This window comes from Colias croceus, chromosome 8 (genome assembly GCF_905220415.1).
Source record: "Colias croceus chromosome 8, ilColCroc2.1".
Taxonomy (NCBI): domain Eukaryota; kingdom Metazoa; phylum Arthropoda; class Insecta; order Lepidoptera; family Pieridae; genus Colias; species Colias croceus.
Window position 1 is genome coordinate 11,618,157 of NC_059544.1, and position 12,495 is coordinate 11,630,651.

The window sequence follows — 12,495 nt, forward strand, 5'->3', positions numbered from 1 at the left end:
TCTCAATGTGTCTAAACGAATTCTAATTCCAATTACGTCATGACAATAATTTATACAGCCACTACGTTCTGGGGACTGTATGAAAATGCGATAATAAAATTATAACAAGTATGATCTTAAATCATTGTAAACGCAATTATAACAATTGTTTTATTTTTAAATAAAAGTATTCATAATTTAACTGCAGACTGTGAAATCATTTTTGGTTAAAAATTTAAGTAACGGTATCTATTTTCTCTGTTGTCTTTAAGTTGTAAATATAATTATTTAATAAACTAATGTAATAGAAATTGTTTGAATTATATGCAATAATTTATTAAAATATATTCTTATAAATTTCGAAGTTTTTTTTTACCCCGAATTTAATTTCATTTGCATTTTTGTCAATTTAAAAAAACTTAAAACTGATGTCTGAAAAATTGTTAAATTTCATCTCTCATATAAGTCATAAAAATCACCTGACGATTTGCATGGTGCGTACATTTTGATTGATAACTTTTACACGTAACTACTACACTAGAAACATTGTAAGTAGATACGGCTTCTATTCTGACCCCTAGGTCCTATAGTTATTGGGCGGAGGTAGATGGGGCAAAAAACAGCTAGCAATGAAGTGAAAATAGTTGTGATCCCAAAACACAAAAGAAATTGGAATCATGTATAAATATACATTTATTTACCAAAACAATTTTTTTCCCGAGCACAGCTCGACTTCAAAATAATTGGACCTACGTTAGAACTATCTATATAAATAAATAAATATAAATAAATGTCTTTATTTGCATAATGTGTGTTTATAGATAACAAAATTACATTACAATTCGAATCCATAAGGTAGCCATAAATGGCGTACAAATTACATCAGCTCCGCAAATAATATGTAGCCTGTATACATTATTTCTTTTTATGTTCTTATATGTGTATTTTTATGTAGAATAAAAATAAAAAATATAAAAAGTAATAAATACCGCGATTTAAACTTGTTTCATTCATCATCGTGTAAATTTAAGACAAAAATACATATTTAGTATTTTAAATGACCTACCTAGGTCAAATTTTATTTAAATGTATTTGGAATTAGTTTATAAAAATCGGTCAAGCCGTTTAGACTGCAGAGGCGCACATAGAATCAAACATACATACATACAGCTCAAACACATTACCCTCCTTCTGGGATTACCCTCCTTCTGGGTCCGTCAGGTAAAAAGAAACAAGGTGATTTGAAAACTACATATTTTTATTTATTTTTTGTAGATATTCTCCTTCATTTTTACTCCCTTGCTCCACTATCCTGCGTACTGTGCTTGCCGAAACCCCTATAACAAACGAATTAAGATGAATAAAATCAAATAGTACATTTAACATATTTATTTAGTAGCTTAAAACTATTTTTTTTTATGTCGGAGGCCAAGACTCACTTTGGGTCCCTGCGCCACTCTAGTATGTAGTAAGTAAGGAATCATAGATAGCTGTATTAATTCAGGATCCATCGCGCATTTTTGCAAGTGACTACTATCAAGCTAATTTTCCGTTTGTAGCTTTATTTTGATGAGACGCCTAATAATTTCGTGTACGAAACTCTCAATTGTGGTAGATAATAGAGATAACAAGGATATTTTTTTTTAATTTGATGGTTCTCAAATAGTAAGTGATATGGTGCGGTCGATGCGGCGCGTGCGGGGGATTTGAGGTAGTCTAAGTTTTCCCCTCGGTCTTCATAAACTATAACCTCATGATGTTTTGAGGCAGTGACTCATACGCAGAGGTCCACAACTTCACCTTTCTGATACCCGATGGCCATAGCGTCGATGCTAATAATGCGGGGTAGGTGTGCAGTGTGCACCCGCTGATTGGCAACTCTGCGCAAGACTGGTAAGTATCAAACATGCCTGGGCGAATGGGGACTCGACTTTCCATTCGAGGAGTATGACTGCCTTGTTTTGCAATCGTACCACCCGGCAGGAGTGGCCCATGAATCTTGCCAGAGGAAGCGCTATGTAGCTACTACGCTTCATCACGGCTTTGTTGTTACTTCCAAACCGCAGAGCTGCGAGGCCGGGTGAGATGGCCAGCTGATTGTTTGTGATTTCCCGGCAGAAGGAAATTCCAAATGACTCATTGTCGTTGTCCATGAAGAGTGCGACGCTACGAACTCTCAGTTTTGGTGCCCCTATTTTGGCGAACTCCAGTAGTTGTTCACTGGAGTTTATCGGCGCTGGGGTAATGACGTTATTTACACCTGCTGTGGTTATTATGACATGTAATGATATATGTATGTTAGGTTAGGTTAGGTTAGGTTTTTTTTTTTTTTATATAAATAAAAGCACCCGCCATCTCAGGGTGTTGTGTGCTTTCCTCTGGAATATTGTCCAGAGATGTTTATTTTGCTTTTAGTCAAATAATTACCACACTATTATTTTTATTTATACATTAGGCCTAAATGAATACAATTTAAAATAAAAAATACAAGTTAACAATTTACAATATTACATTTCCAAATTAATAATAAAATACTAAAATTAAATATCACATTTAAAAACTTACATTAATTAAAAACATTGCAATAAGAATAATAAAAAATAAAATAAAATAAATTAATACAATTAAAAGTAAATAATACAATTTAAAATTTACAATGAAATTTCCAAGATAATAATAAAATACTAAAATTAAATATTGCATTTAAAACTTACATATATTAAAAACATTACAATGAAAAGAAATAAAACAATACGGCACAACACTTAAAGAAAAAACTTAACCCTAATATCACAGTAGCTTATCACAATTTCGTTTGTTCACCACCCTCACAATTTGTTGACAAAACTCTAAAAACTCATTTCTCGTCTCGTCCCCCAGGGCCGCAGGCAGATTCTCACCCGTCATCGCGATGCCCAATTTTTGCTCAATAACATATCTATCTCTTGCAAAAATCGGACACTCGAGCAACAGGTGAGAAACCGTCTCGTCGACTCCGGGCTGACACAGACACGATGGATTCTCCTTCAGCTTGAATCTGTTCAAGTAGAAGGCGAATCCACCGTGTCCAGTCAGTGCTTGTGTGGTGTGGTGAGTGAGGTTAGGTTAGGTTAGGTTAGGTTAGGTTAGGTTAGGTTAGGTTAGGTTAGGTTAGGTTAGGTTAGGTTAGGTTAGGTTAGGTTCCCGTGTGGAGTTTCTGGTCTCCCATCGGGCGCGTCCTCAGGTGGCGGATAGGGGGAGGCCCTCCAGATATGGGGGGTACCGGTTGTCTTGCCGGCGCGGACCAAAACCAGCGTGGAGGAACTCGAGGGCTGCCACGTCCTTGTTGCAATTTCTGCTTTGCAGAGAATGTGCTGGGTTCATATTCGAACAGTGCTGCTTTTGCGGCGAGGTATGGCAACCAGTGGTTGCGGATGTTTTAGTCCTACTGGACGACGGGCTGCTCTGCAGCGATGGATGGCGGTTGTATCAATCGCGGCGCGGCGGGCTGGGCGGCAGGTTTTCTGTTGCCTGGTTAGGGGCTTCGGCCTCCCGTCGGGCAACCTGTTATCCGTCGTAGTGTTGTTGTCACGTCTAGCAGCTACGACGGACCAGGGGGCTTGCCTTAATCGGCTGGCCTGAGAGGAAGGACACCTCATCAAAAACCCTCAAATCCGCGTTGTAGTCCAGCGGCGTGGAATTCCTGTCCTTCTTGGACAGTTTGGCTCGGGAGAGCGTGAGCTTTTAGCTGTGTACACCCATGGATACCGCCCGACCTCCATGGTGTAAAAGGGTTATCCGGGTGCAGGGGGCACCGCCCGGATGGACGTTTTATATCCCCCATACTCGTGGGAACAAAAATGTCCTTTAACTCCGAAATGATCAACGACGACTCTGGCAAACACACAATTGACACTGAAAACTTTTATGATTGGGAAGACACTGACGGAAGTATGTCTCCAGCGCGTGTCGAGACAAGGCGGGGCAGGGCTGTGCTGCGTTCAAGCTCCAGCTCTGTCAACAGCATTAAAGAAAAGGATGGAAGAGACAGGCTGTGGCGGAAGCGGACGCTGGACACCAGCTGTTCAGGTTCCGACACAGATGGCACAGGGGTTTTTACATCCCCATTTTTGAAGACCACCTCAAAAAGAGGGAAGGGCCGCCCATCGGGTTCAAGCGCCACTCGGCGTGAGGCCACATTTGATATGACGAGGATGCGTAAGATGGAGTTGGAGGCGCAGGCCGAGAAAGAGGTTGCTGAGTGCGCCGAGCGCATTGAAGTGGCGCGAGCTAGCGCTCCTCTCCCTCCCATCCCAGTAAAGTTGAACACATCTGAGGATCTCAGTCGCCGCATTGCCGATGACCTGGCTGCAATAGAGAAGGTGTTGACCAGGTCATCAAATCTCAAGGGCACTTTCAAAAAGACCTTGAAGATAGCTCACGATGATATTGAGCAGTCAGTGGCACAGTTGGAGAAGCGCACTGTGTCTGAGGAGACGAGATTGCTGCAGGCAGCCAATTCCCGCCTCCAGGCGGAGCTCGACTCCCTGAAAAGGGAGCTCCAAGAGGTGAAGGCCCCTCAGGGCTCGTCGCTGCCTGTTCAGCCCCAAGATTCAGACTCCGATCTGGTTGCTGTCATCTTGCGCCAGGTCGGAGCAATGATAAACGCGAGATTCGAGGCCCTAGAGGAGCGTCTGCTGCCGGCCAAGCGCATAAGACCTCCGCTGGCGGCGGATAGCAGGAAAGCGACGAAGGCGGCTGAAGAAGAGATGGCCGAAGAACTTGCACCGTCCCCTCCATCAAAGGCGAAAACATACGCAGGTGTTGCGGCAACATCGAAACCAGGCAGACCTGTGCCTGGGCCCGCAATAAAGAAAACCTCGAAGCAGGCAGCGGTCCCAGCGGTGGGGACCGAGGCAACCTCGAAGAAAAACAAGAAAAAGAAATTGGAAAAGGGGAAAGAAACGGGCGTCGTGCAGCCTGTTCCGGCGGGTTCAAAGCCCCCCAGAAAAGATGGCCTCCCGCAGCAGCCGTCTAAGGATGGAGAGTGGACTGTGGTTGGAAAGCGAGGAAAAGGAAACAAGGGGAAAGGGAAGAAGCGCGCGGCTAAGTCCCGCAAGAAGTCGCGAAAGCTCCACGCTCCGAATTCCTCGGCTGTCGTCCTTACCCTGCAGCCGAGTGCGAAGGAGCGTGGCGTAACCTACGCCGGTGTTTTGACGGAGGCGCGGCGTGAAATAGACCTCGCCGAAATTGGCATCAGAGCAATGCGTTTTAAGCGCGCCGTCACTGGTGCCAGGATACTAGAGATCCCCGGTGCTTCCAGCACCAAAGAAGCGGACTCCCTTGCCGCCAAATTGCGGGAGGTCCTCGGTGAGGATAACGTTAAGGTGTCCAGGCCGGTCAAGTGCGCAGACTTGCGAATCACTGGCCTGGATGACTCGGCCACAGTCGAGGACATTGCGGCCGCGGTCTCGCACGCAGGGGAGTGTACCGCGGAGCATGTGAAGTGTGGTGGCCTGCGCGCGGGCCCCCGAGGTGCTGTATCAGCCTGGGTTAGTTGCCCGGTGACTGCGGCGAAGAAGCTGGCGCAGGCGGGGCGCGTAATGGTTGGGTGGGTTTCGGCGAAAGTATCTCTCACTGAGCAGAAGCCCCTGCGCTGTTACCGCTGCCTGGAGTTGGGCCATGTCAGCGCCACATGCTCCTCGTCGACGGACAGGAGTGCCACTTGCTTCCGCTGCGGTGAAACAGGCCATAAAGCTGGTGGATGCGATGCCGCCTCCGCTCGCTGCGCCCTATGCACGGAGGCAAAGCTACCGGCAGAGCATCGGATTGGAAGCGCAGCCTGTAAGGCCCCGAAGCCTAAAAGAGGCGGAATGCGGAAGCAAGATGGCGCTCGAGTCCCATCGTGCTCTGCTCCGGTACCTGATGAGGTACCACAAACGGAGGCAGCCATGGAAACGCAGTAATGGCCCCACTGCGTTTCCTACAGGCCAACATCAACCACTGTGCCAGGGCTCAGGACCTTTTACATCAGAGTCTGGCAGAGTGGGGGATTGACGTGGCGGTAGTGTCCGAGCCATACAATCTGCCCCCCCGGGATAACTGGGCGGGCGATCTGGATGGCTTGGTGACGCTAGTTGCTCAAGGCGTCACACAGCTTGAGCAAGTCATAAGGCGGCGGGGATGCGTCTCGGCGGTTGTCAAGGGTTTCACCGTTGTTGGGGCGTACTTCTCGCCGAATCGCTGCCTCGCCGATTTCGAGCAGTTCCTGGTTGAGTTGAGGGATCTGCTAGACTTCGCACAACCTCAATCTGTGCTTCTGGCCGGGGACCTTAACGCCAAGTCGGTGTCTTGGGGCTGTGTGGCAAGTGATATACGTGGCTCTATACTCGCTGACTGGGCAGTTGCGTCGGGACTGACGGTTATTAACCGTGGAGCAGAATTAACTTGTGTTCGGCAGAGGGGTGGATCCATTGTAGATGTCACGTTTGCGAGCCCCCCTCTCGCTCGTCGTATACAAGACTGGAGGGTTCTTTTGGACGTGGAGACGCTCTCGGATCACCGTTATATCCGGTTTAGCGTCTCCACGCCCTCAACGGCTCCCAGTCAATTCCCCCCTGGCGATTGTCGTCCGCGCTGGGCACTTGGTAGCCTCGATAGGGAGCTCCTCATTGAGGCTGCCTTAGTGCAGGCTTGGCTCCCGTCGCAGCAGAATGGCAGCGTAAACGTAGAGGAAGAGGCCACTTGGCTTGCTGAAGCAATGTCAAAGGTGTGCGACGCGAGCATGCGGAGGGTGCGGTCGGTTCCACGTAGGCGCCAAATGTACTGGTGGTCCGCCGATGTTGCCCAGCTGCGTGCTTCATGTGTGGCTGCGAGGCGGGCGTACACCAGGCACAGGCGCCGTAGGCGGCGTGACGAAGATGAGGAAGCGCGGTTATACGCCGTCTATAGGGACTGTACTGTGTCTCTGCAGGACGCAATCAGAAGCGCTAAGACCCGTGCATGGGAGGAGATGCTCGAGAGTTTGAACCGTGAACCCTGGGGTCGGCCGTATAAGAGGGTGAGGCAAAAGCTTCGCCCTTGGGCCCCGCCCCTGTCTCAAAGTCTCGAGCCACGATTTCTGGAGCAAGTGGTGACGTCCTTGTTTCCGGATCGGGGAAGACATTCTCCCCCACCGATGGCACCCGCCATGACTGCGCAGGAGGAGCTCAACAACGAAAATGTCCCTCCAGTCACTCGCAACGAGCTCGCTGTGGCAGTAGAGCGCCTAAAGGCGAAGAATGCCGCCCCCGGCCCTGACGGTGTTCCCGGGCGGGCTTGGGTGCTGGCGCTAGAGTCACTTGGACCCAGGATGGAACAGCTGTTCACGGAATGCCTCCAACAGGGCCAATTTCCCCGTAGGTGGAAGACCGGGAACTTGGTCCTGTTGCAGAAGGAGGGACGCCCGCGCGACTCGCCCTCGGCTTATAGGCCGATCGTGCTGCTCGATGAGGTGAGCAAGCTCTTTGAGCGCGTCTTCGCAGCTCGCCTCATCGACCATCTGGAGGGAGTGGGGCCGGACCTAAGCGAGAACCAATTTGGATTTCGCCGGGGACGGTCCACTATCGATGCGATTGCTGAATTGCGGAACCTCGCTGATGATGCGGATAATGAAGGCGGAGTGCTTTTGGCGGTGTCTCTTGACATCGCCAACGCATTCAACACTCTGCCATGGAGCTGCGTGATCGAAGCGCTCCGCTACCACAACGTGCCCGGGTATATGGTACGCTTGTTGCAGTCCTACTTATCGGAGAGGGCTGTGGCGTACCCCGCGCGCCGTGGATGGCAAGAAAAGGAAGTGACGTGCGGTGTTCCACAGGGCTCGGTTCTTGGGCCCCTTCTGTGGAACATCGGCTACGACTGGGTCCTGCGTGCCACTTATCTACCGGGTGTCAGCGTGCTTTGCTACGCGGATGACACCCTGGTAACTGCACGCGGGGCCTCGTATAGGGAGGCAGCCCTTATTGCGACCGCTGGTGTGGCGGAAGTTGTGCGCCGAATCAGACGACTTGGCTTAGAGGTCGCTCTCAACAAGTCCGAAGCGATTTTGTTTCGCGGCCGTCGAAGGGCGCAGGCTGCTGGTTCAGCTATCCAGGTGGGTGGCACGTCCATCGGCGTCGGTTCCACCTTGCGCTACCTGGGCATCGTGCTGGACAGCCGGTGGACATTTGTGGAGCACTTTCGTCGCCTCGCTCCCCGTCTTGTTGGGGTGGCCGGGGCACTTGGAAGTCTGCTCCCGAATCTAAGAGGGGCTGGGGGTGCGTGTCGTCGTCTATACACCGGCGTCATTCGCTCCATGGCCCTTTATGGTGCGCCCATTTGGGCCGACTCTTTGAGCGTCCGTACCCGACCCTACTTGCGTAGACCGCAGCGGGTCATGGCGCTCAGAGTCGTGAGGGCATATCGCACAGTGTCCTTCGAGGCCGCGTGTGTCATGGCTGGGACGCCCCCGTGGGACCTGGATGCCGAGATGCTGGCGGACGTTTATCGCCGCGTCACCGCGTCCAGATCGCATGGAATTAATCCATACCTGGAACAAGTCCAGCAATGGAGGGCCGATGCTCTCGAGCGGCGGTTCAGGGAGTGGGAACGCCGGCTCGAGAGGCCCAGCGCAGGAGCGAGGACGGTCGAAGCCATCCGACCGGTCCTACGCGAATGGTGCGACAGGCGGCATGGGGCAATTACCTTCCGCCTGACACAGGTGCTGTCCGGACACGGCTGCTTCGGGTGGTACTTGTGCAAAGTCGCCAGGCGGGAAACGCAAATGGCTTGCCATTGGTGTGACAGTCCGGAGGACACGGCAGACCACACTCTCGCCGTGTGCCCCGCGTGGTCCGAGCCCCGTGCTCGCCTAGTCGCAGTCGTCGGCCCTGACCTCTCTCTGTCTTCCATAGCTCGCGCAATGGTTGGCAGCGACAGGTCGTGGCGCGCGGCTATCACATTCTGTGAAGATGTGATGTCGCAGAAGGAGGAAGCAGAGCGAGTCCGCGAGGGAGATCCCAACGCAGATCCTATTCGGCGGCGACGTCTTATTGGGCGCAGTCGCCGAGTCGCAACCGCTGTACACGGTCGCGACTTGCTTCCCTAATGATGGGTGCCGGACGGTGGAACGGGGACATAATCCATCGTCCGGTGCGGTGAGGCGGCGTGAGACGTGTTCCGTTCACGCCGCCCCCCAGGAAGGAGAAACTGGCGAACTCAAGCCAGGCCTTAATCGCGATGGGCCTATATAAAAAATAGGCTGCCGCTGACGGGGTTGCGGAAGTGGTTCGACCAAATACCCGCGACCCTGCCAATACAGCGGAGTGACGGAACACAGTGGAGTTTAGTCGGTAGTCGCCGCATTCTGCGGTGTGAGTCCGACATAACCCAGGGCCCTTTCCCCGAGCGCTCTGGGTATGCCTAAATGCATTCTCCACTATAAAAAAAAAAAAAAAAAAAAAAAGGTTAGGTTAGGTTAGGTTGTTTTTTTTTTTTTTTTTGTAAAAAGCACCCGCCATCTCAGGGTGTTGTGTGCTTTTCTCTGGAATATAGTCCAGAGGTGTTTTTTATTCTTTTAATCAAATAAATACCAAACAGTTTTTTATTCACATTAGGCCTAAATAAATACAATTTAAAATAAAAAAATACAAGTTAACAATTTACAATAACATTTCCAAATTGATAATAAAATACTAAAAATTAATATTATTACATTTAAAAACTTACATTATTAAAACATTGCAATGAGAATAATAAAAAACGGGATAAAATAAATGAATACAATTAAAAGTTTAAAATACAAATTAATAATTTACAATGAAATTTCTAAGATAATAATAAAATACTAAAATTAAATATTACATTTTAAAAAACTTACATCAATTTAAAACATTACAATGAACATAATAAAACAATACGGCACAACACTTATAAAACTTAACCCTAATATCACAGTAGCTTATCACAATTTCGTTTGTTCACCACCCTCACAATTTGTTGACAGAACTCTAAAAACTCATTTCTCGTCTCGTCCCCCAGGGCCGCAGGCAGATTCTCACCCGTCATCGCGATGCCCAATTTTTGCTCAATAACATATCTATCTCTTGCAAAAATCGGACACTCGAGCAACAGGTGAGAAACCGTCTCGTCGACTCCGGGCTGACACAGACACGATGGATTCTCCTTCAGCTTGAATCTGTTCAAGTAGAAGGCGAATCCACCGTGTCCAGTCAGTGCTTGTGTGGTGTGGTGAGTGATGTTTATTTTCCGAACTATTTTGTATGCAGCAGCAGCGCTTGGGAAAAAGAGCTTCGTGCCTCCAGCCGTCTCCCCCACATCGTATCTCCTGTCCCATTCCCCGATCGTATCCTGTCTCAGGATACGCTTGACGAATGAAACAGGACACAGATCGTAGTCGGGTTTCCTCTTCGACCCCAGAGCGGCCTCCTTGGCTAATTGGTCCACTCTTTCGTTCCCCCTTAGCCCTGCGTGCGCCTTAATCCAAAACAGAGCGACCTCCCGCCTCTGCGAAGCAGCTTTTCGGAGGGCCGCCCTTGTTTGCACAGCAAGGGGGTGGGGGGAACCGAGTGTGATGGCCTGGAGGGCCGATCTGGAGTCGCTGAAGATGCCGACCTTCGACACTCCACTCTTGCAGGCTCTATCTACTGCTCTTTGGAGCGCTAGAAGTTCGGCCTGGTAGACGGTGCAATACGGCGGCAAAGCAAGCTTGACGGCTTTCGTCTCGGCCTCCCCCTCCCATACGGAAAGGGCGGCTCCGACTCGACCCTCAATCTTGCTGCCGTCCGTGTAGATCCTATGTACGTGGCAATTAGCCACGTCGGAATACGAGTCCTCGTCCACCAGCCCGAACCCCAGCCCTTCCTGCTCTGCCGGATGTGGGTCCTCAATCGCCGGAGCCATTCTTTCCACCTCCCTGTCTCCCAACGCTGGGTGCGACACCCCCTTCTTGATCCCATATAGTCTCGAAACTTCGAGTATTCTGAGGTCAAGGGGGAGTATCCCAGCCAACAGCATAGCTGAGTTCAGGGAGACGGTCCGATATGCTCGGCAGATCTTTTGGGCGAACCCCCGTTGTACGGTGTTCAGCCTTTTTTGGACCCCCATCTTTTCCACGGTGGGTGCCCACGCTGCCGATGCATACATAATAGTCGGCTCGATAACTGCTACATAAATAGTCCTAATAATATCTGGGCTAAGTCCCCAACCAACTCTGGCTGCCCTTGCCAGGAGTTTATACCGGGCGATTGCCTTTTGGCATACCGTCCCGACGTGGGCATTAAAAGTGAGGCCGCTGTCAATTGTAAGGCCCAGTATTTTTATCTGAGAAAGATAATTAATTTCCACATTCCCCATAGCGAGCCGCGGCACGTCATATTTCAGCCTCCTCGTGGAGAGGAGGGCACAAGTTTTTTTGTGGTGCAAATTTTAGTTTATTTTCCTCTCCCCATTCATTTATTACACTAAGGACACGGTTCGCTTTCGTTTCAATTTCAAGGGCCGTGTCTCCCTCGAAGACCAACACAATGTCGTCGGCAAACGCTTGACAGAATACTTTCATCTCCTCTAACATCCATAGCAGAGGGTCCAGCAATAGGTTCCACAGGATTGGTCCGCCTATGGACCCCTGCACGCACCCCTTGCTGGTCCCCCTACTCACTTGCACACCCGCATATCTAACTTTCACTCCCCTTTCACTCAGGTAGCTGCTGATCACCCGCCTCACGTTCCCCGGGCACCCAACTTCAGCCAACCGCACCTTTATGGCTGGCCACCAGGCGCTGTCGAAGGCTCCCTCTATGTCCAGCGATACCACAACAGAAATCTTCTTCTCCTCCCTCATATTTCTGATGTGGTTCACTAGTCTATAGAGGGCGTCCTCGGTGCTCCTCTGTGGCATAAAGCCATACTGGTGGGGGCTTATTTTGGGCAACAGGTAAAACCTGAGTCGGCCAACCAGCATCTTTTCGAAGATTTTGCCGAGAACAGGTAAGAGGCCGATCGGTCGATAGGCTTTCGGTACCCGGTATGATTCCCTGCCCGGCTTTCGCAGTATAACCACGGTCGCCCACTTCCACTGTGCGGGGAAGTAGGCGGCAGAGAGGCATCTGTTGAGCAAGGCAAGGAACCATCCCGGGTTACAATCTACAGCGTGCTGACAGATGTCGGCCGTGAGGCCATCCGCCCCGGGGGCCTTCTTGGGGTTGAAGGACCTTACGGCTCTCTTCAACTCCTCCATGATGAAAGGAGGGTCGTCCGGGCCCGCCGGCGGTTCGGTGTCCAAGGACTCCGCACACCGGCGCACCCGACGATGTCCCTCACTTTCACCACTTTCCTGGTCCTCGGGGTAGAAGGTCTCCGCCAACAGTTCTGCCGAGCTCCGGGCATCGAGGGTCTCACCACCCCTCGAAAGGGGCAGATCCTCCTCTCTCCCTGTGGCTCTACTAAGCACCCTGTAGATGCCCTCCCAGACCCCCTCCCTATCCTGTTTCCGGCAAA

The 12,495-nt window shown here is 50.3% G+C and overlaps 1 protein-coding gene across 1 annotated transcript; it reads right to left on the reverse strand.

Annotated features, from left to right (window-relative positions):
* Positions 1-9,322: 9,322 nt before the first annotated feature.
* LOC123693734 lies at positions 9,323-11,142 on the reverse strand. The gene is made up of 2 exons (XM_045638935.1): positions 10,296-11,142; positions 9,323-9,399 (listed from the first exon to the last, which is right to left on the reverse strand). The coding sequence occupies exons 1-2, from the start codon at positions 11,140-11,142 to the stop codon at positions 9,323-9,325; spliced, it is 924 nt and encodes a 307-aa protein (XP_045494891.1).
* Between the last annotated feature and the right edge of the window lie 1,353 nt (positions 11,143-12,495).